This window comes from Zootoca vivipara, chromosome Z2 (genome assembly GCF_965207765.1).
Source record: "Zootoca vivipara chromosome Z2, rZooViv2.hap1.1, whole genome shotgun sequence".
NCBI lineage: Eukaryota > Metazoa > Chordata > Lepidosauria > Squamata > Lacertidae > Zootoca > Zootoca vivipara.
The window spans coordinates 3,189,802-3,213,748 of NC_142585.1; the positions used below are offsets into that span (position 1 = coordinate 3,189,802).

Here is a 23,947-nt window from a genome sequence, read left to right on the forward strand (position 1 = left end):
GCGGGGGGGGGAGGGAACAGAATAGGTCATGGGTTGGTACAGGGTGGGTGGAGTCACAGGGATGAGCCGGGGGGTGGGGGAGGAGGGGGCAAAATAGGTCATGGGTCAGAACAGGGGGGGGAGTCACAGGGATGAGCCACCGCAACGCGTGGCCGGGACAGCTAGTTTATATATAGATTATATAGATAGATTGCACCTATTTTAAAATGCCTATTTTAAATAGGCATTGCAACTGTTGCAATTGTTCTATTTTATATAAATGAGAAAAGTGCAGTAATGATTTTTTTTTATTAAAAAAAACCCCTCATCCTCACCTCTCTCTCTCTGTCTCTCTACATATAACTTAATGGACTTATGTCAGTCACAGCCATTCACTTGGGTTCTATTCTGATGGTAGCCTCAACACTGGGAAGGAAGGAAGGAAGGAAGGAAGGAAGGAAGGAAGGAAGGAAGGAAGGAAGGAAGGAAGGAAGGAAGGAAGGAAGGAAGGAAGGAAGGAAGGAAGGAAGGAAGGAAGGAAGGAAGGAAGGAAGGAAGGAAGGAAGGAAGGAAGGAAGGAAGGAAGGAAGGAAGGAAGGAAGGAAGGAATAAATCCCCCTGCACCTTCTTTGGGGCGCCCTCACTGACTGCACCTACGTCAGCCACTTTCACGCAAATGGGTCTCCTCTGAGTAGACCCAACAACAAGGGCTGTGACCCATCTGGTCCCACGACTCTGGAGAGCCAGCCAGAGAGCGAGCCCTCTGCCCATGCTCAGGGGCCGGAGAGGAGAGAGGCGTTTCTGGCGGCGGTGAGCCTCCCACTTTCCCCTCCTCCTTCCCTGGCCTCCTCCCTCCGCCAGGCGGGGCCAAGGCCTCGAGGAGGAGGAGGAGGAGGAGGAGGAGGAGGAGGAGGCGGTCCCGGCCGGCAGCTCTTCCCGGCAGCGCCCGCCCCCGCCGCCACTCGAGCCTCGGGGATGTGAGGGAGCTGCTGGTCGCCGAGATGGCCGCGCTGCTGCTGCTGCTGCTGGCCGTGGTGGCCGGGGGCGTGGGCGGAGGTGAGGCGGCGGGGAAGGGGCCGGGTGGGCCTCTGCGCCTCGAGAGTAAGGCCTGCTCGGACGAGGGTCCCTTGAGGGCGGGGGGGGGGGTGTCGATCCCTTAAGGTCGGAGGGAGAGAGAGAGAAACTCCTTCCTAGAAGTCAGGGAGGGTTTATAGTCAGAAGAGTGACTTGGGAGGAGGAGGAGGAAAGGGAGCACTGTTTCCTCAAAGTATTATCTCCTCTAAGTTGGAGAAGGAAGAAGTCTCTCGTTAAAATTGGTGCTCGGGTTTGTTTGGGTCGGAATTTATCTTATATTGATGTTACCTCGGTCAACTTTTAGGTCGTGATGGTCTTTTGGTGGTTAGATACGAATATGGTGTTCATAAACGCCTGCTTCCTCAGAAGCATGACAATGCTTGGTATCATTTGCTCCTTGCTGCTTACCTGAAGCTCATTGTGTTGAAGAAGAAAATCCCAGATCCCTTTCCCCATCCTTCCGTTTATTTACTTTGTACAGTATTTATAAAAGTATTGATGTGCTTCCACGTCATAAAATATCGGGGGTGCGTGTGTACAACATTAAAATATGAAACACCATTGAAAACAATACAGGCAATCATTCAAGTGATTGGCTAATTAAAAAAGAAAAAGTTAACATACAAAGGTCTTCAAGTCAACAGCAGCAAGGCTGTTCGATCTGTGGCCAGATTGCTGCCCAAATTGCAGCTCGCTGATCACTACTACACTTGGGGTACAGTAATCCCAAATGACTGTCATTTTCATAATTTCTTTTAGGTGCTTGGGAACAAAACTTGGCAAAGTTGCATGAACTTGACCTTAAACCAAATAAGGAACATTTTGGAAATGTTTAGGGAGGCTTAAGTAGACTTGGGTCCCGAAGGAGTAGCTGGATTACCTCTTCCTGCTCTATTAGTGTCCTATATAAGAGGACAATGGGTTTGATTTGTTTCCCTCCACCTTCCTAATTAAGTAGTGTTTCTGCTGTTCTGTTAGCACAGGAACAGTTTAAGCATGGTTTTCTTGACTCCTCCGTGCCCAGCCCAATATGGTATCAGAGCACAACTTTGTCTGCTGCTGAAGCTTTGTGCCTCTTCTCCTAGCAATGGTAATCTATCATTCTGAACAGGCACACTTCACCTCAGCAGCAACTGCCCATCTACTTTGCCCATCAGAGCCATCTTGTCTACCTGCCTGTCTGGCGGCATGATGGAGGAGCTGCCAGTTTTACTGATCAACCCTAGTGTCCCTTGCCTACGAACCTATGTGTGAGTGAAAAAGGATTGTTCTTTGCTATTTGTGAGGTGGCCTCTTTTCTATGTTTGTTGAGTATGTTACATGTGTGCCCGTATATTTTCTATTTGTTAAAAGGCAGGGACAGAAAGGAGTTGGCTGGCAGTCTGTTGCCCAGGGAAACTCAGGGTTGGCTTCGGTTGTTGACCCACAGATAGAATCCCTCCTGATGTATTTTCAGCAAGCAAAATAAATGCTAGTGCAGCAAGCTAACAAAAATACTATTGCGGGCTGCAGCAAGATGAAATCTAGTATTTATATGTATAGTGAGATGATTGTGACACCATGTACTTCATATTTGCAAGACAACAAGCTATTTGTAGAGCTACATTTGGTCAATGTGACTAGCCACCTGGAAGCCCTTGTAGGATGACCTCAGGTAAGACTACCAAAGGACCTGTTGATGCAGAACCCTTGCTTTGCATGGAATGCCTGCAATGTTCTGAGGCAGCAGGATGAGAGAATTTTCTTTTAAGTTAAGGGGACCCTTGGGATACCTTGCCCAAGAGGTCTCCGCTATCCTGGAGCTGCTAGTTTAGGGTTGTTGCAGAAGAAACTTCTCTTCAGGCACATGCAATGGGTTGAATCCTCTATTAATTAAAGATTAAAATGAAGCTTTAAAAATAGGTGCGTTGTCAAATGCCAGGGTGGTCAGTACCATTGATCTTGAATTACTTGTGCATTTAAGGTTATTTTTCTAAACTAGTTGGCTTGTTGCAAACATCTGGAAGGAGAAGCTAATATTTCTTTGTGATGCGTTCAAAGAGCTTGGTGCAACTTGAAAGTAATGAAGGACATTGATAGAGGAGCTTGGCAACATTCACTTATCCAAGGAATCTGGTACAGGGGCAGGTATATTATCACTACTTAGTCATCCTATGCTATCTTGTTCTTAACTTTTGTGATATAATACACCAGCTCTCAGTCTTTTGACCCACTTTTCTCCATGCCTAAGACTCCCCTATCAGATGTGTCCTTGCTGTACTGACAAGTTTCTGGCTGTTGTTTTCCTTTTTCAGACTATAGCTATAGGGCATTGGCAGAGCACACACTTTGCATATAGAGGACCCAAGGTCCAGTAGTAGTAGTAGTAAGGTAAAGGTAAAGGGACCATTAGGTCCAGTTGTGATTGACTCTGGGGTTGCAGTGTTCATCTCCTGTTATTGGCCGAGGGAGCCGGCGTACAGCTTCCAGGTCATGTGGCCAGCATGACAAAGCCGTTTCTGGTGAACCAGAGCAACACACGGAAACGCCGTTTACCTTCCCGCCGGAGTGGTACCTATTTATCTACTTGCACTTTGACGTGCTTTCAAACTGCTAGGTTGGTAGGAGCAGGGACCGAGCAACGGGAGCCATCACGGGGATTCGTACCGTTGACCTTCTGATCGGCAAGCCCTAGGCTCTGTGGTTTAACCCACAGCGCCACCCACGTCCCAGTAGTAGTAGTAGTAGTAGTAGTAGTAATTTATTTATACCCCGCCCATCTGGCTGGGTTTCCCCAGCCACTCTGGATGACTCCCAACAGAATTAAAAGCACAACAAAACATCAAACATTAAAAAGCTCCCTAAACAGTTTCCAGCATCTACAGGTAGGGCTGGGAGAGAGTGCGATCTAAAGCCTGGGGGAGCCTTTGGCAGTTACAGGGTGTGCAGTATTGAGCTGTGGGGGTAATGATGCCTCTCAGATAATGCCCTACTTGCATGACATACATGCACAATAAGCTGATCACAGTGCATGGGACAGAATTCCAAGGGATGGCAAACCTTTGACAACTGCCTACATTGTGGTGATCCTTAAACTGTCAACCAAAGGCAGTAGCATTCCTTAGACCTCAAGGGCTGAAACTCTGTGGCAGTGGGTGTGCACCTGGCTGCATTTCCAGTTGCTGCTTGGATTCATCCTGAAAGTCAACAATTTAAAAGAATAGAAAGTGATGGTTCCCCCATTTCCCTTCCTTTTTTCATAGGAGTCGTGTTGGATCTGCCTCACCCAACTAACATCATATATACTATCAATGAAAATAACTGCCAGCTGAATGTGACATGGGCTCCTGTAAAAATAGAAGATGACTGCAATCTACGGTATGTAACTGCTATAACCACCAGTGGAGAGTGGGGCCAAAAGGTAAGCTTTCAGGGTCTTCTGATTCCAAGTCAGAAATTGCCCTGATGAATTATTACACATACAAGAATGGTGATGAAAAGTAGGGCTTTGGGAATTGAGAAGCAAATCAGTGATTTTAGACCAGGCTTGTGGGATCTAGAAATCTGATCTGTTTGAATTGATGGTGGCATGACACTAAAGCTCTGCCAAGGGGAGAGGGTCATCAATCAACCTCTTATGCTGCATTAAATACAGTATAGGCTAGCATGGGTGGTGATGTCCTGAGTGGTGTTCTCACGTGTGTGTGTGTGTGTGTGCTGGCAATCTCGGACAATCTGCAGGTCTACGAGACAGTCCTCCCCCACCCTGGGGAGTCTGCCAGGGCTAATTACCCCCAAATCAGCCCTGAATTACTGGCATGGCTGGGGTCCGATCATATGGGAGTCAGCCACTTCTCACCGCCGGAAACAGGAAGCCGGAGCTTTACATTTTAAAGGAAATGTCTGGGGTTTTTGGCTCAGGCTCCTTGGGCTTCTTGACCTCAGGCTGTACTGCACACCATGGCCACTGACAGCCCAATCTAGGGAAAGAGGTGCACGGGCTCTGTGGCCCTCCCACATGCCTCTTTCCCTAGCTTGGGCTGGCAGCGGCTCAGGCTGTCCTCTTTTTTGTTCTTCAAGATATGGCAACCCTAGTTCAAAGTGCTTTGCAAGCCCAGTGTTCAGTGCTTCCAGTACACCACAAGGGTTGCAAAACACTTAATGGTCAGCTGGTTTGGGGGCACCTGGGAAGCACCGCACAAAGGACCTTGAGGAGACTACATTATCAGTGCCTGTAAAGCCCCTTTCAGCCAAACCTTAACTGCCCCACATCCTGACATCATTCATAGAAGGTAGGTGTGGCTTGTTCAAAATGGCTTTGCAGACCAAATAGGGAAGACTGGTGGGCCAGATTCGCCTACAGGCCACAGGTTCCCCATATCTGGTGTCACTGACTTCTCTGCAACATGGTATCTTGCAAGTAATGCCAATGTTCTGCCTGTGGGGTTAGAGAGTTCTGATGGGTCATTTGCACATGCAAGTCAAGTGTGATCAAGTATTATGCCCAGCTTTTCCATGGCTTGGCTTCCAAAACAAAGCCGAAAACAAATGGTAAAGTTAGGCAGTCCAATAACAAAGATAGTAAAATCATCTAAATCAGGAGTATCCTGCATAGTGGACTACAACTGGCATCATTCCTGACCATTTTCCATACTGATAGGAGTTGCATTTGTGTGACTCCAGCAGTGTACCATTACCATCACAGTTATGGAGAGGCTTCTTTATAACTTCACGAACATTTAACTCTTTGGGCTGATTTCTGTGATTGGATTGTGTGCATTTCAAGTAAGATGTGGAAAACTAAACTAGAAAAGGCTAGTGAAAGCAGGAAAGGCACACGAGGGGAATACCACAATTCCTGCTGCCAATTAAATGATTCACAACACCTTCAGCCTAACGGGTGCTGTACAGAAATAAAAAATGCCAAGGCCTTGCCTACAGGCTCAAAATCTAAGAAGACAGTGAGGGAAAGGGGAATATTGTATGCTAGCAAGAAGGCAATAAAAGAGAATGCAATAATTAGCAAGAGTAGGAAAAGATTATGAAGATTTTGAAAAAGAGATCATAAATAGCACAAGGGAATAAAGGGTTAATAGGTGAGTGTTCCACAAATGGAATGTCAGGAGCATAGAGAGAAAGCAATGGAGACAGATAAAAAAATACAAATACAAAATAATAAATGGGGGAAAATATAGAAATGTAATTTGATTAAAGTGCAAATAAAGAAAACCAAGCAGAATAATTGAGACCAGAAATAGATGTAATCCTGTGTATGCCTCCACAAAAGTAAGCCTCAGTGACTTAAGTTACTTTGCTTTTTCCCAGGTGAGTGTGTTTAGAATTGCAGCCTTTGGCTTCCAAGCAAACTGCTACTAGTACAGTTGTACACATAGAGTGTTTTACTAGTAGAAGCCTAATATTTTTTATCCTATGGGATTGGGTTTAAACCTTACTTTGTTTGAGATTAGTAGTTTATATATATATATATATATATATATATATATATATATATATATATATATGATTTCCCCTCCTTCCAAACATAGGAATGGAATGTTCAAAATTTCCGGACAGTATTCGTACCTCTGGGTAAAAAAGTCATTTTTGGAGTCGCCACTTCATGTGAAGGAAGGGGTGATGGAGATTATGTTAAAATCACTCTTTGTCAAAAGGGTAAGTTTTCAGACACTGCATTCTATAGATTTAAAAAATAATTTTTATCAAAGATGTTCTTGGTTTACAAAAGTGCATGCATGCATTGTCTCTTCAGATTTGTATTAGACATTTATTTATCAAAAATTGCACAAATATTTGTATCAACAAATCCATATTTGTGCTCCAAACCAGAAAGCTTTTTGAGATCCCCTGCCCAACCTGTGCACCCAGTGCTACATTTCCCTTAGTCCAATCCTCCCCAACCTGGTGGCCTCCAGATGCTTCATTCTACAACTCCCATCAGCTTAAACCAGTCAGGCTAATAAACAAATTGTGGGAAATGTAGTCCAATACATCTGGAGGCCATGAAGTTAAGAGATGTTGTCTTAGGCCTTTTCATTCTCAGCATGAGTTTACTCATTCTCAACCAGCCACAGAAGTATCATGTGCATTAGACATGCAGAGATTGGACATTGTTTGATAGCACACTTTAAACCCCTTCTGGTTGGCAGTGTTGCAAATAAACTGCAGGTTACATGCATGGTATGGAGAAAATATAGAATTGGGCGTGTTCCTCCCTTTCTCAATAGAACAGTCTGGGATTATTCAATTAAGTTGCATGATGGGAGGGGATGGTTGAGAACAGGGAAAAGGAAGTACTGTTCATACAGCACCTAAGTAAACTATGGAATTTGCTACTACTAGATGCAGTAGTAGCCACCAACTTAAAGGTAAAGGGACCCCGGGCGACTCTGGAGTTGCGGCACTCATCTCACTTTACTGGCCGAGGGAGCCAGCGTACAACTTCTGGGTCATGTGGCCAGCATGACTAAGATGCTTTTGGCAAACCAGAGCAGTGCACAGAAATGCCATTTACCTTCCCGCCGGAGCAGTACCTATTTATCTACTTGCACTTTGATGTGCTTTCGAACTGCTAGGTTGGCAGGAGCAGGGACCAAGCAACGGGAGCTCACCCCGTCGCGGGGATTCGAACCACCAACCTTCTGATCAGCAAGCCCTGAGCTCTGTGGTTTAGACCACAGCACCACCCGCGTACCAATTTAGATGCCTTTAAAAAAGGCTTAGACAAATTAATGGAAAATTAAGGCTTTCAGTAGTTGTCATGATGGCTGTGTATTACGTCAAGTAGGAATATCAGTTGCTGGGAAATATGAGCAGGAAAGTGCTTTGTGCTCAACCCACATGAGCTTTTTGCAAAGTTCCTCAAACATAGGAGTTTTCCCTGGCATGCTGATGCTTCCCTTTTGTTTCTCCGTTGCCCCATTTTGATCTTCATTTCAGTCAGTCATCCTGGGAGCCTGAGGGCTTTGCTTGGTGTGATGGTTAAGGCTAAAACATCCCAACACGTTTTCAGAATTGACAAAATGCTCTGAAATGCATGGAGTATCTGGGTCAATATTAAAGGAGAGAAAAATAACAGTGATCTCATTGTGGGAGTTAGTATAGACCCCCAAGCCAAACTGAGGACACAGATGATGCCTTCCTGGAACAGATAGCCAACCATTCAAAAGGAAGTGAGATAGTAGTAATGGGGGATTTCAACTATCCTGATATTTGTTGGATGTCAAACTCAGCCAAGAGCATAAGGTCGAACAGATTCCTCACTGGCCTTGCAGACATTTTCATTGTCCAAAAAGTAGGAGAAGCAACAAGAGGATCAGCCATTTTAGATCTGATCCTAACCAATAGTGATGACCTGGTTCGTGGGGTAGAAGTGGCAGCATAATTAGGTGGGAGTGATCATGCTCTTCTAGAGTTTTTTATACAGCGGAAAGGAGCAACCAAGCATACTAAGACTCAAATTCTAGACCTTAAGAAAGCCAACTTCAGAAAACTTAGGGAAACACTGTGTGAGATCCCATGGACAGCAATACTAAAAGGGAAGAGTGTTCATGATGGTTGGGAGTTTGTTAAAAGGGAGATATTAAAAGCACAACTTCAGGCAATACCAATGAGACGGAAACATGGAAGGTGCCTAAAGAAGCCAGGCTGGCTATCTAAAGAACTTTTAACTGAGTTAAGATTACTGAGTTAAGAATAATTGGCTAGTTTAGATGTATTTAAGTCTCCAGGGCCAGATGAACTACATCCAAGAGTATTAAAAGAACAGGCAGAGGTGATTTCCGAATCACCAGCACTAATCTTTGAGAATTCCTGGAGAACAGGCGAAGTCCCAGCAGACTGGAGGAGGGCAAATGTTGTCCCTATATTCAAAAAGGGGAAAAGAGAGGACCCAAACAATAACTGCCCAGTCAGCCTGACATCAATACCAGGAAAGATTCTAGAGCAGATCAGTAAGCAAACAGTCCGTGAGCACCTAGAAAGGAATGCTGTGATCACTAAAAGTCAGCATGGGTTTCTGAAAAATAGGTCATGTCAGACTAATCTGACCTCATTTTTTGACAGTGTCACAAGCCTGGTAAATGAAGGGAATGATGTGGATGTAGCATATCTTGATTTCAGCAAGGCCTTTGACAAGATGCCCCATGATATTCTTGTAAAGAAGCTAGTAAAATGTGGGCTAGACAATGCTACCATTCAATGGATTTGTAACTGGCTGACTGACCGAACCCAAAGGGTGCTCATCAATGGCTCCTCTTCATCCTGGAGAGAAGTGACTAGTGGGGTGCTACAGGGTTCTGCCTTGGGCCTAGTCTTATTCAACATCTTTATCAATGACTTGGATGATGGGCTTGAGGGCATCCTGAGCAAGTTTGCAGATGACACCAAATTGGGAGGGTGGCTAATACGCCAGAGGACAGGATCACACTTCCAAATGACCTTAACAGATTAGACAACTGGGCCAAAGCAAACAAGATGAATTTTAACAGGGAGAAATGTAAAGTATTACACTTGGGCAAAAAAAATATGAAAGGCACAAATACAGGATGGCTGACACCTGGCTTGAGAGCAGTACATGTGAAAAGGATCTAGGAGTCTTGGTAGACCACAAACTTGACATGAGTCAACAGTGTGATGTAGCAGCTAAAAAAGCCAATGCAATTCTGGGCTGCATCAATAGGAGTATAGCGTCTAGATCAAGGGAAGTAATAGTACCACTGTATTCCGCTCTGGTCAGACCTCACCAGGAGTACTGTGTCCAGTTCTGGGCACCACAGTTCAAGAAGGATACTGACAAGCTGGAACGTGTCCAGAGGAGGGCAACCAAAATGGTCAAAGGCCTGGAAACGATGCCTTATGAGGAACGGCTTAGCGAGCTGGGTATGTTCAGCCTGAAGAAGAGAAGGTTAAGGGGTGATATGATAGCCATGTTCAAATATAATAAAGTATGCCATATAGAGGAGGGAGAAAGGTTGTTTTCTGTTGCTCCAGAGAAGCGGACACGAGCAATGAATTCAAACTACAAGAAATAAGATTCCACCTAAACATTAGGAAGAACTTCCTGACAGTAAGAGCTGTTCGACAGTGGAATTTGCTGCCAAGGAGTGTGGTGGAGTCTCCTTCTTTGGAGGTCTTTAAGCGGAGGCTTGACAGCCATCTGTCAGGAATGCTTTGATGGCGTTTCCTGCTTGGCAGGGGGTTGGACTGGATGGCCCTTGTGGTCTCTTCCAACTCTATGATTCTATGCTTCTGATGCTTTTGATTTCTAGGTACTGCAGGTACAGGAGCCACTAAAATCCGATGTATGTGGTACAATATGAAGTACATGATGTGCTCATGGCAGCGTGGAGAGAATGCAAGTCTTAACACAACCTACAAGTTGAATTACTGGTTTGTACTTAAATTTTTCTTTTTATTTCCATTGTGTAGGGAATTTGGGGACTCAACCCTCTCTCTTTCAGCGCATAGCTGTGAGGGATTTTAATCAAATATTCCTCAGTTTTGAAATCCCTTTGGGAAACATGATGAAAACTGTTTTGAATCATAAAATCATAAAATTGTAGAATTTGAAGGGACGCCAAGGGTCCTCTAACATAACCCCCTACAATGCAGGAATCTCAACTAAAGCATCCATGGCAGATGGCTATCCAACCTCTGCTTTCAAACCTCAAATTAAGGGGTGTCCACCACCTTTCAAGGTAGTCTGTTCCACTGTTGAACAGCTCATACTGTTGGAAAGTTCTTACTTCTCTTTTCTTGTAACTTGGTTTGAGTCCATTGGTTTAAATATTATCCTCCAGAGCAGGAGAAAATAAGCTTGCTCCATCTTCCATGTGACAACTCTCAAGATATTTGAAGATGGCTCTCATGTCTCCTCTCAGTTTCCTCTTTTACAGGCTAAACATACCCAGCTCCCTCAACCATTCCTCATAAGGGCTTGGTTTCCAGACCCTTGATCATCTTGGTTGCCCTCCTCTGTACACACTCCAGCTTGTCAATATCCATCTTAAACTGTGGCACCCAGAATTGGACACAGTATGCCAACTGTGGTCTGCCTAAGGCAGAATAGAGTGGTACTATTACTTCCCTTGACCTGGACACTATATTTATGTGGATGCAGCCTAGAATGGCATTAGCTTTTTTTGCTGCTGCATCACACTGTTGACTCATGTTAACTTTGTGGTCTACCAAGACCCCCTAGATCCTTCTCTCAGGGGTCTCCCAACTTATATTTGTGCATTTTGTTCTTCCTGTCTAAGTGGAAAACCTTACATTTGTCCATTTTGAAATTCATTTTGTTGGTATGGGCCCAGTTCTTCAATCTGTTAAGGTCACCTTGAATCCTGATTCTGTCTTCTGAGGCAATAGCTATTCCTCCCAGTTTGATGTTATCTGTAAATTGGATGAGTGTCACCTCCATTCCTTTGCCCAATTCATTTATAAAGGCATTGAATAACAGCAGGCCCAGGGCAGAGAACCCCACTGCATCCCACTTGTCACTTTTTCTAGGATGACACGGAATCATTAATGAGCACTCTTTAGGTTTGGTCAGTCAAGCCACCTAACAGTTGCCTTATCCAATCCACATTTTAGCAGCTTCTCTACAAGAATATCATGGAGAATTTGTCAAAAGCCTTACTGAAATCAAGATTTATTACATCCACAGCACTCCCCTAATTTACCAAGCTTGTAATTCTACCAGAAGAAGAAATAGATTCATCTGGCATGACTTGTTTTTGAGAAGGTCATGCTGGGTCTTAGTAATCACAGCATCCTTTTTCTAAGTGCTGGCAGACCAACCATTTAATTACCATTTCTAGGACTTTTCCTAGTACAGGTATCAATGTTACTGACTGGTCAGCAGTTACCTGGTTCTTTTTCCTTTTTTCCTTTTGAAGATGGGAAGAACATTGCCCCACCTCAAGTCCACAGGGACCTCACCTGTTCTCAAAGAATTCTCAAATATTATATACAGAAGTTCAGAGGCTCCTTTAGTACCCTTGGGTGCAACTCATCAAGCCATGGAGATTCGAATTCATTTAAAGGAGCTAGGTGTTCCCTTACCACCTCTTTTCCTATCTTGGACTGCAGCTCCCTCCTTGCATTGTTTATTCTGTTATCACCAGGTTAGGCACTGCTTTTCTTTTGGGTGAAGACAGGGGCAAAATAGGTGTCTGAGCAGTTCTGCCTTCTCAATAGTATTTCTCCATCTTCTCTATGCAGAGGACCTACTGCTTTCTTTTTCTTGCTCTTGTATTGAACATAGTGGAAGACACATTTATTACTTATTTTTAACCTCTTGTCCTGCAAGCCTTCTTTCTGCAACTTACCTGCTCCCCTGTAACTGTTGACTATTCTAGATACGCTTCCTTCTTGATTTCCCCTGTCTCAACTTACCTGTAAGCTCCTCATGCAGCCACACCAGACATCTTTTCTTTCTTGTTGGAATTGTCTGCATTTGAGCCTTCAATATTTCACCTTTAAGAAACTTCTAACTACCTTGGACTCCCTTCTCTTTGAGTATTTCTGACCATGGAATTTCACCCAGTAGCTCCCTAAGCTAATAATAATGTGCAAGAAAAAAATAAGTAATAAAGGCCAGGAAAAAAGGGACTTTCCCTTTTCAAGTAGATGGAGAGTGACTGGATACAGTGGCTGTTTTACAGCCTCCTTTTACCTTGAATATAAAGGTGGGGGAGGGGACTAGGTGGCACCAATAACAACCCCAAATCTAGGGCTACCACAAAGCAGCACTGCACTTCATCCTTGTTTTCTGCTGCCTTAATAGTATAGGAGTGCAAACATGTTCACCTGCCACCACCCTGACTTTTAAGTGTGCTGATGTTGCTTCCTCTTGCCCCCAAGGTATATTGATCAGGAAAGAGGAGGGCCATGCACACATTACACTAAAAAAGGTGATGACTTTCGATGCACTTTCGACACAAACCTTTATTGGCCTCCAGGACTCAGCATTTCTATCCAGGGCAATTCCAGAGACATTCAGCCTGTGTGTATAATGAATAAATTACCAGACGAATATGGTAAGTTTACAAGCTGCTTGCTTATCGGTCTGTTTCATGTTAAAAGGTTTGGGATTGGAAATGATGTTGCAGATTCTAATGGTCTTCTGACATATTTAAAATAGCCTCTTTTCCCCATTTAAAAGCCTTCTGAATGATGCTGTGGTGGCCATTATCCACCAGGAATTCCAACTACCGGTAGTAGATTGAGAAGAATTCTCCTTATCTTTAAGTCCTGATGGAACTTAGTGGTGGATACGATCTCTTAGTTGCATTGGGCTCAGGCTATCAATAAGTCATTGCCATTAACTCACATTGAGCCTGCAAAACAACTGGAAGTACAGGCAATAGAGCTCCTAGATGATGTTTCTTCCAGACTCGCATTTACTATGCCTTAACTCCCAGAACATGGCCCAAAGGCAGCACAATGCAGCAGCCTTGCTGAAGCTAAGCAGGTTTGGTTCTGGCGTGGCTGAGACTACTTAAGAAGCCACTGTATTCCACCTTGAGTCCCATGGAAGAAAGGTGGGATATAAATGTCAAAATATTGAACAGGCAACCAGGAGCTTTTTGGGGGGGGGATTACCAGGAGCAGGGGTATCACCCCAAAGAAATGCAGGCTCCCTTGCCTCTGATTTGAGGAAGTTACTGGCATACTTCCACAGCAAACAAGTTGCCATCACATAATAGCCTTTTTCTGGCCCCCAAAATGGTCCCAGAGCATTCCCTGCATAATAGTTGCAGGGGTATTTTCACTGTGCATTCTCTTACTTCCAAAGGCAACGGGAGCTGTCAGTCAGGCAAACGGGTGGGAGAAGCTGCCATCAGTGAGGCATGAGAGACTGGGATCTAAACTGTATAGTGGATAGATTAACATGCAAAACAAACTTGTTTCCATAATGACCATGCCTCGTAGGTTTTTTCCTGACATCATGTTGTTCCTTGTGTAGTGGTTGCACCCCCACCCCTTTTTGCAAAGGAAAAATCGGCACAAAAAGTGTGGCCGTTACACAATAAAACACTGTAGTTGGAGGAAAGAGCTTGAGAGAAGGTATATGCAAGACCGCAATACTTGGATGAGTCTGGATGAGTAGAGGATATACTTACAATAGAACTCCCTGCAGGGAAAGGGCTCACCTATTTCTTCAGGTAAGGCTAGGAAGGACTCCAGGCTGAAACTCTGGAAAGCTGCTGTCAGACAAATATCAAGCTAGATGGACCCAATGGTTTGTAGTTTGTAGTACTCACTCTCTGGTACTAGGTGGGTGGCACCTCCTAGAGAATATTTGGAGTGTGTTTTCTTTTACAGCTAACAAATATGCCACCATTGAGTTAATGTTGTATTTAAAAAATATATAATTGTGTGTGTGTTTTCTTTTTGACTTCAGAATTTCTAGTAAAACCTGATCCTCCATTGATTGTAAATTCCAAAAGGAGCAATGAAGGAGTTATTCTACAGTGGACTGAACCGAGGGGTTTGAATGACATGTGCTATCAACTAGAAATTAATAACAAACTGGACTCAGAAGTAAGTTGCTCCAGTATCTACCATTTAATCTACTTTAGATAGCAGACTGGTGGCACCTTGAAAGCTAAGAGATTTCTTATATCACACACACACACACACACACACACACACACACACACACACACACACAAACAATTATATAATAATTGACACCTATACATCCAGTGCCAGGATATTTGTGCTATCCGTAGTACTGCTTTATGAGTGGTTGCTGTGCTTATTTTAAAACATCTAAGCTTCAAGTCTGTCAGTGTTTTTTAATTTCCTTCTCATGTAATTGGTTACATTGGTTACATTTCCCCCTCTACATTTGTGTGTGTGTGTGCGCGCGCGCGCAGCCACCAGTCTTCCCCAGGTGTGAATTCCTCAGATTCCTCTGTGGGGGCTTACCTCTGTGGGGGCTTGTCCGGGGGGGGGGGGCTTGCCACCACTCCTCCCCATCTGTCTCAGCCCTGACAGCACCTTTGGTTACGCACATCTGGCATGTGCAACTCTCCTTCCTTTGGAGGGTGGGATTGGAACAAAAAAGTGGTAGTCACAGCCCTGCCCCCAGAGACCAGAGGGCCAATTAACACTTTGCAGGATGCCCTCCCACTTCCAGGTGGAGGGAATACTCACAGTTAAGGCCAGTGCTCCATTTTTAAGCTATCAAAGGCTCATTTTCAAGCTGCCTTTCTGTGAATAAGAGTTTGTTCAATTTCCTGGGCAGGAATCTGACACGTGGAAGGGAGCCAGAATATACATTCGCTGCCTCATAGGTAAACAGAGAATTCCTGTTTTATATTTTAAAGCAGTCCTGTCAGAAGTATCACATGTGAAATCCGTTTCAATCAAAAGCAATTCTTCAAAGCTCTTGTCTGTTTTAAATCTACATCAACCCATTTAGTGGGTTAGATGTGTTAGACTGTTGGTTTTCATTTTTGTATTATGTTGTGAGTTTATTTTTCATTAAAATAAAATAAACGATATCACCAATAGATTACAGAAACTAATTTTTCTTCTTCTTTGAAGATTTACAGGTTGCGTAACAATGTAACAATCACTCTCAAGAGTAAACAATACTACACTTTCCGGGTGAGAGCCAGGACTTCTAAGACCAACTGTAAGCACACACCTGATCCCTGGAGCGAGTGGAGCGAGGCAGTAGAAGTAGGTGAGAAGAAACTTTGTAAGACTCTTTGTAATGAACTGCTGAGCTGACTGTATGAACCAAATCAAAAGAACTAACTCTCTGCACAGATTTTATATTTATAGGTTACAAATAAATTATAATCTAGTAGAAGGTCAGTGCTTCACAGTGCATCACACTACTTTGCAAAACCCAAGTTTCTTTCATCCAGTACAACTTCAATTGCTGACATCTGGCAAAGCTGTGTGCAGACTTCCCAGGGCCTCCTCACTTGCATGCTCTTCCCCCCTCTGGCTTTACCACACACTGCCTCTTAGTTGGTCCCGTGCTAACACCAGAAACCGCTTGCATGTTGAGTAAAGAGAACCTAGAGCAGGGAAGGTCTGCTGGATAAATTTTAAAGGGTTTCTAGGCTGGGACTATCCCTCCCAGAAACACAAAAGAAAATACAAGTGAAATACAAATGTGCGTAGGGACAGCCTCAAAAATAAGGAGGAGGCTGTAAAGAACCATATCCAAATGTGCTGGAATGAACATTCAGTACATACAGTGTACCATAAAAGGTAAAAGGTAAAGGACCCCAACAGTTAAGTCCAGTCATGAACAACTCTGGGGTTGCGGCGCTTATCTCACTTTACTGGCCGAGGGAGCCGGCGTTTGTCCGCAGACAGCTTCCAGGTCATGTGGCCAGCATGACTAAGCCGCTTCTGGCAAACCATAGCAGTGCACAAAAACGCCGTTTATCTTCCCACCAGGGGGGTACCTATTTATCTACTTGCATTTTGACGTGCTTTCGGACGGCTAGGTTGGCAAGAGCAGGGACCGAGCAACGGGAGCTCACCCCGCTGCGGGGATTCGAACTGCTGACCTTCTGATCAGCAAGCCCTAGGCTCTGTGGTTTAGACCACAGCACCACCCACGTCCCTACCAGAAAATTCTTTTCATTTTAGCTAGGCCATAAACTCAAAAGAAAATAGAACCAACAAAATGATATAGAGTTTTAGGAAATTACTATTTTCTCCAACATTCCCTCCTTTTTCTGAAAGGAAGATAGTTCCAGATTCGTTTCAAGATAGTATCTTGTTTTGGCATAATATTTGTTACTCACACAGGAGAAAGTACTGATCCTACATAACAAGTACCATACTAATACAGTATGGGGGAAACTGTCAGACTCACACTCTACATATCTAATAGTGGCCTGTCAACAATGTGTAGTTGGTGGCAACTGTATCAGGGCTGAACAACATTGAATGACTTAGGTTGTTTATACCATCCTAAAAAGGATTTAATGAGTTTTGAATGTATAAGTTTGACTCTTTACTGTGGGCTCTTTGCGTTATCAAGAGAGAAGCCACAACTTGCTATGAGAGGACACCCAATTGAAAAACAAGATGGGTCTCCATAGACCCATGGGTTCATTCTCAGAGTTTCACCGCTTTGGTAATATTGCTTCAGGTAATTTTTATGGTTCTTCTCCTGTCTTCTTCAGGAATCAGGACGGCAAAGTTTGCAATTCAACAGTTACTGGAATACAAAAATGACGTTGGTATTTCATGAACATAAATAAATAATAGGGAATCAGGTTCTCTAGGCTTTTTCTTTTTTTTTGGTGGGAATGAATGCTCAAAAGTGTGCAGGTTACTAGCACTTGCACTCTGATACCTACTATCTTCCAAGCAGCTATTTGTAAAGGATTCAGCCATCTGGGCTTAGCAAATTGGGGCACCTTTCAATAACTGAAAGGAAATAAGATTCAAGAATTTCATAATCAGATACCACAACATGATCAGGCATGAATTATCATGGTCATTTATTTTACAAGAGCCATCAATATACAGAATCAAGTCATGTTTGAAGAAAGAAATATCATTAAGATATGGTGTGGCAGCGAATTGTGGAAGGAGACACACCTGTGTTTGTTACTTTTACAGGAGCTATTAATATATAAATCAAATCAGGGTTGGGGGGAATAAGGAAATGAATATTCATGAAAGTTTCATGGAGGAAAATTTTCAATAGATCTAAAATTATTTTAAATTTATTTTGCCTTTGGTTGGAAATATATATTGAATCTGGTTCCATTGAATAAACTTGCACAGCATAAGAAACAGCAAGGTTGGTTTTATAGAATTGAACTTTTCATTCTGAATAGTTAACACAATACATTGCTGCATCAGAAACAACATTTTATTCATGCTCATCTTCTAATAGAAAAACAAAAACGGACAAAGCAATGAAAGCATTTTTACATTTATTTTTTCAAGGCACAACTGCTACTTATTGTGAGAGCAAAACAACCCTCGATATCCATTGTTTTAAAACAACATGCTATGACAAGCAGGGCAGGAATTTGTTTCCACAGAAAAGAAGCAGCATTTTTTTCATTGTGCAGTTTTTGAGAACTTGGTCTCTGTCAAATGTTGGATGTTAATCCCAGCCAACATAGAGTTAATGAACAGCAAAAGTTTTCTTGTTGGCCTTTCAACACAAATACCAAAAGAAGAGCATTTCTTTTTTATAGATTTATGGTGAAAAGGTCAGGCAGGGAATGAGGAAAACAAACATCCTGGGCACTTACACCCCTTTGTGCTCACTCAACTTTTCAGGCAGGGAATGAGGTTTTAGCAAACAGCTTGGGAAAGAGATTATAATGGTAATTAAGATTATAATTTTCTCCATCAAGTTCCCCTTTTCTGAGGGGAGGCCAGAAATAGTGTTGGAAGGGAAATAGAAAATGAGATTAAAGGGTAATATTAATCATACAGATGAAATGAAATAGAAAGGAAAGCTACTCTGTTGCTATTATAGTTTTTTAAATTCCTAAATGAGAGTCAGATGCCTGACTACTTATTCTTTGTTTTTTCAGATGAGAGAGAATTTCCATTTTCTCTCCTTCTATACATTCTCCTTCCATTATGTGTGGCAGTCCTGACTATCATATTCCTCATACACCTGAAGAGGTAAGAGACTTATTAATGACTTATGTTGAATGTGTTGTGTATGGTATATCTATCTTCAAAAAAGCTCTGCTTTCAGTGTAAAAAAGGTTCATGCAATAGGGGGATGAAATAAGGGAGAATATGACCGTTCTGGCATGGTGCAGTTTTGTGTAAATTTATTATGATTATGATTTATATACTGCCTGCAAGGGTGACTTCCTACAGGGAGCCAGCCCCCATAATCCTAACATCCACCTCGCCAAGCACAGGGAGCAGCAGTGAGTCTGAAACAGCCAGGGGGGAGGGGAAAGACTCGGAGGAAGAGAGAAGCCAATGTGAGGAACGATGGAAAGGCTCAGGGGAGGAGAGATGAAGGCAAGGGCTCAAGGATGCTGGAGAGCCCGTCCATCGCCTGGACAGGGAGGAGGCTGAGAGGGCGCAAGAGTTAAGGAGAGCACCGTGACGCAGGTCAAGGGGGAGGCGTTTTGGGGAGCCCCGACTACTTTGCTGACGTAGGAGCAGACATACGCCATTGCCGGATTCTGGTTCGGACTGAGAGGTCATGTTTTAAGCTGGCTTTGCACAATAAAAGTCTTTAAAGACAAACTAGACTCAAGCGGAGTTACTCTAGAGTAGCCACGACGACCCTCTGACACTGCCCTTCATCATATCATCTCAGGGTGGTTTCCAGAACTAAATACAGGATAAAAACAAGTAAATAATTAAAACAAAACCCCTTCTTCCCACAGAGACATTTAAAAGGCTATAGAATATTAATTAAATCCTGAAAACAATTCTGAGATACCGTTGAATGAGTTAAACAAAATTTGGTATCTAGAACCCCTTAATTCTTTTCTTTTTTAATGTACTGAAGGATTAAGATGTTGATTCTTCCTACAATTCCTGAGCCTGGAAAGTTTCTGAAACAAATGTTTGAAGACCACATTGAAGACCTTCAAGTGAGTACTGGCCACTCAATCCTAGTCTATCCAAGGCCAACCTAGTGTGTGAGTTAAAGAAGCACAAGCTCAGAATGACACACACACTTTTAATGGTGTGGCAGATGGTTCTAGTTTCTCCTTGAAATAACTTAATCAGAGTTGCCCATAAGGAAGATTTATAGTACTTAAAATGAATTGGGCAACAGATTACTTTCTGAAGTAATCTGTGTTTTATTTCATTTCATTTCTGTGTTGCCTTTTTCTCCCTCCTAAAAAAAGACAACCATTTGATTCATTACATCAGTGTTTCTCAACCTTTTCCCGACCATGGCCCCCTTCCAACATTGTTTCCTTCTCGTGCCACCCCCCCCCCCCCCGGATGTAGCTGCCCCCCAAATCAATACTGTACAAATAAATACAAATAAGAGGTTCTGCCACCACTAACAAAAATCCTGGCTATGCCCATGCCCCCCCTCGCCCATCCTACAAGTAGAAAGGTATCTATTTAAATGTTTCGTTTGTAAATAGAACATATTTATAATTTTTATAGTTTATTAAAAATACAATTACATAAAACAATAGGAACATAACGAAATATTGTTGAAGAAGAAAAACATAGAATTATAGAGCTGGAAGGGACACCAAAGGTCATCTTCCTAGTGCAGCCCCCTGCAATGTAGAAAACTCAGCTAAAGTATCCATGACAGATGGCCATCCAACCTCTGCTTAGAAACCTCCAAGGAAGGAGAGTCCAGAACCTCCCGAGGGAGATCCATCTTCCATGTTTTATAAAAATAGTAAACAACACATGTGGCCCCAGTCATTTGACACAGAGGGGGAAACCTACAGATACAGTCAAAAATGCACACAAGAAGTTCTGTATATATGGGAAGATTTTAAAAAGCAAGTGGTTCTCACTGGCCTGGTACAAAAAGACAGTCGTAACTCGGAAGTCGAATGGAATCCGTTATGGAAGTCTGTTTGACTTCCAAAATGTTTGGAAACCAAGGCACGGCTTCTGATTGGCTGCAGGAACCTTCTGCAGCCAATCACAAGGTGCATCGGACGTTCAGATTCCAAAGAACATTCGGAAACTGGAACACTCACTTCCGGGTTTACGGCATTCAGGAGCTAAAATGTTCGACTCAGTCGCAAAGCATTCATCAACCAAGGTATGAGTGTAGCCCTGGCTGTCTAGATAAAACACTATAGCCCCACACACCCTTACCTGGGAATAAGGCCCACTGAACTCAGTGTGCCTTTCTTTTGAGTAGACACTTACGGTAGTTATTTACTAGATGAAAGTCAGCAGCACCAGACAACCCCACTTGGCTAGACGCTGGGTGGCTTGCAGAGTCAGGCCGACGCTGCTGACGGTTCCTGCACCCCTCGGCAACATCCAAAGGCGGCCATAAGCAGCTCTTATGGTGGCAGCCATAAGCAGCTCTGGCTCACCCAGCCCTACCCATTGGCACCAAACCACCACACTTACCTGACCTGGGGGTTCTGGATCATGGGCTCTACATGTAGAAATGGGAGCCTCAGCAATCGCTCTCCCACTGGAAACAAACCAGGACTGCTCCAAGAAAACACACATGGCAAAAAATGAGTGCTAGGTCCTGGTAGACTGCCCCCTTACCCACTTCTGATTGGCCAAGCAGATAGCCAGCCAATCAGGATTTTAAACAAACAATAATAATGATTCTTCCCCCCCCCCATCATTTCTCACTTCCCTCTGTGCCCCCCTGGCCTAGTGCTGTGACCACCACCACCCCATTTACATGATTTTCACCTGTGACCCCCTTGGAATATCCTGGGGTCCTCAGGGGGCCATATGGCCCCCAGTTGGGAAACACTGCATTACATTGTTTTTAGAGACTGCTATTTCTCTTTTGTCTCCAGAAACCTCCCCCCGAAGACCCAATCAAGGATGAGCAAACCCATTTGTTGGTATTCATACAGCCTTCTTGTAATGAGAACTGAGGAAATGAGGGGACGGTCTACATCAGATGACTCTTGAATGTAAACCAGAGGTTTTGGGGGGCAGGGACTTCTAGCTGCTGGAGAATGAATCTCTTGGCAATGACCTGCAGCAGACAACATTTGTTCCCAGGCATCAGTTGACCAATCTGTGTTACACCACTTGGAGATTAAAGCATTATCAATATATATATATATATATATATATATATATATATATATATATATATATATATATATAGGAACAACAACCAGGCAACAGGAATCAAATGGCCTTCCTCACCTGGCGATGTTTTCAACCGAAAATTGTGAAGATAAAATCTTACACTGGCATTTGTGAAGCAGCTTTAGTTCTGGAGGACTACTTCTTTCTATCAGGTGTTTTGATTTGTTTTTTGCTTTTTTTTGACACTTGAACAGCAGGAATGTTCACAACAAATCTTGCAAAGCTTGTCTTTTTGTCTAGTCAAACTTTGTTCTAGTGAGCTTCTCCAAGCTAAACCAAAAACTACTTATGTCCCTTCCACTGTGGCTAGGAGAGAACTTAGTGGAATGCTTGCTTAGGTTGGTGATGCTTGCTTTCGTTCTTGGCTCAGGGCTTGATGCCTTACTTTTGTAGTCTTAGATTACCTGTCGTGTTTGTCACAAGCATGTCATGGTAGAAGACTTGCAAACGATTTATGAATGCAAAGGCCCACCCAACCCCTTTTGCAACAAATGCACAACCCAAAAGACTGAGCCCTTTGATGTTATGCTGGCCAAAATCGTGTCAAGGACTTCCTGTAGCATCTTTTGAATTGATGTTTAAATTGCCCTTTTGTTGCAAACTGTTAGACAAGTTCAAGGGACCTTTTTGCCCAAGCGTTGTAAACTTTGGAATATTTGTGTGCTCTGGTTTTGTTTTTTATAAAGATCTATTTATATAAAGAATGAATAAATACATTTTTTAATAGACTGATGTCTCTGTTGCTTAAAAAGACCCTGTTTCCTGTGTCCCTGCAAGTTTGTGGAATTTTTTTTCTTGGCTTTTTATTGCCTCCTGACTCTGCCTATGAAGTGTTAACACAGCAGCCTCCCCATCTGCCTCCTTTGGCCCAGATACTTGCTCTTGGTAGTTTAACTTATTGTTCAGTAACTGATCTATCTACTCCTCTGTTTGCCAGTGGATCTGGCTGTTGAGAGAAATTTGGGCAGATATTTATTTATATAACATACCCTGCATTCTCAGTTCAGCAAATTCACAAGGCAGTTTATTTGCTATATATTTTTGAAAGTGGGTTGTCCCTTTAGGTCCCTATAGGGACCTAAGATATTGTCACCAAACTTGGCATGAAGGTTCCCAAGATGGAAGTGGTGATCTTGGTCAACATTTTCAAGATGGTGGACTGAAGCTTCACTTTCACATGACTTCACCCATTGTTGACAAATGTTTGGCTGCTTTTCAAGTAGGGCTGGGTGATATCTGGTTTACAACATCATGATATCTCACCTGCTAAACACTGACACACCAATGCATCACAATGTCTGAAATAAGGATGGCGCTTTGTATATTGCATAGCTGCCAAGTTTTCCCTTTTCTCGCGAGGAAGCCTATTCAGCGTAAGGGAAAATCCCTTAAAAAAAGGGATAACTTGGCAGCTATGATATTGGCCAGCTTCACAGTTTTTCCTGCATTGTGATTTTTGCTGGCGCCTGTTCTTGTGATTTGCTGCCCCCTGCAGGAGACGGGAGAGCTGAGCCAGCGGAGTTAACGGGCTGCATTATAGGTGCCAACTCCAGGGGGCTTGGCACCCACAAAGCAAATGAAAAAAGCTGGCAGGTGGCAGTGGCATTGCCTCCAAGAGAGAAGCAGTTAGGCTCCAACCTCCGCAGCTACGGAACAAGGCATCCTTTTCCAGGGGGTGGGGCTTGAACCCAGAGGCTGAGTCTCTCTGTCTTTGTGTCCGAGCCCCTCCAGCAGAAAAGGGTGCTTCACTTACTGCGGATAGGAAGAAGAGGAACTGCCGCCAGCTGCCACAACGCAGCGTGCGATGTCACATGCCTGGTTGTGGGCACCTGCAATCCTGAGGGTGAATTGTAGCCCTGGGCTGCAGGAATCAAGAGAAGCATTGGCTAACTTCATGTTTTCCCCCCAATTGCAATTTTGCATAGCGTGATTTGTGATACTTTGCCAGCTCAAAAATTATGAAACTGATATCACAATATGGACTTTAAACTGGATATATATCGAAATATCACCCAGCCCTACTCTCAAGATATCATCACCTAACTCGACATGAGGATTCCTGAGGTGGTGGCAGTGGGGTTCTTATCAGTATTCATCAACTAATTCTGTCAGCCCAATGATTTCAGCTTGC

General features: G+C 43.5%; 1 protein-coding gene across 2 annotated transcripts; it reads left to right on the top strand.

The window, feature by feature from the left end:
• The first annotated feature begins 871 nt into the window (after positions 1-871).
• On the top strand, positions 872-22,544 carry IL13RA1 (interleukin 13 receptor subunit alpha 1). 2 transcript variants are annotated; one of them, XM_035102028.3, is made up of 10 exons: positions 872-1,035; positions 4,296-4,453; positions 6,579-6,705; positions 10,320-10,440; positions 12,916-13,091; positions 14,459-14,598; positions 15,610-15,751; positions 18,597-18,690; positions 19,544-19,628; positions 21,513-22,544. In XM_035102028.3, exons 1-10 carry the CDS (start codon positions 981-983, stop codon positions 21,591-21,593), a joined length of 1,179 nt encoding a protein of 392 aa, XP_034957919.1. In that variant the 5' UTR covers positions 872-980; the 3' UTR covers positions 21,594-22,544. The 2 variants fall into 2 exon arrangements, with proteins under 2 accessions (XP_034957919.1, XP_060126461.1); XM_060270478.2 differs by lacking the exon at positions 872-1,035 and adding an exon at positions 2,683-2,707.
• Positions 22,545-23,947: the final 1,403 nt, after the last annotated feature.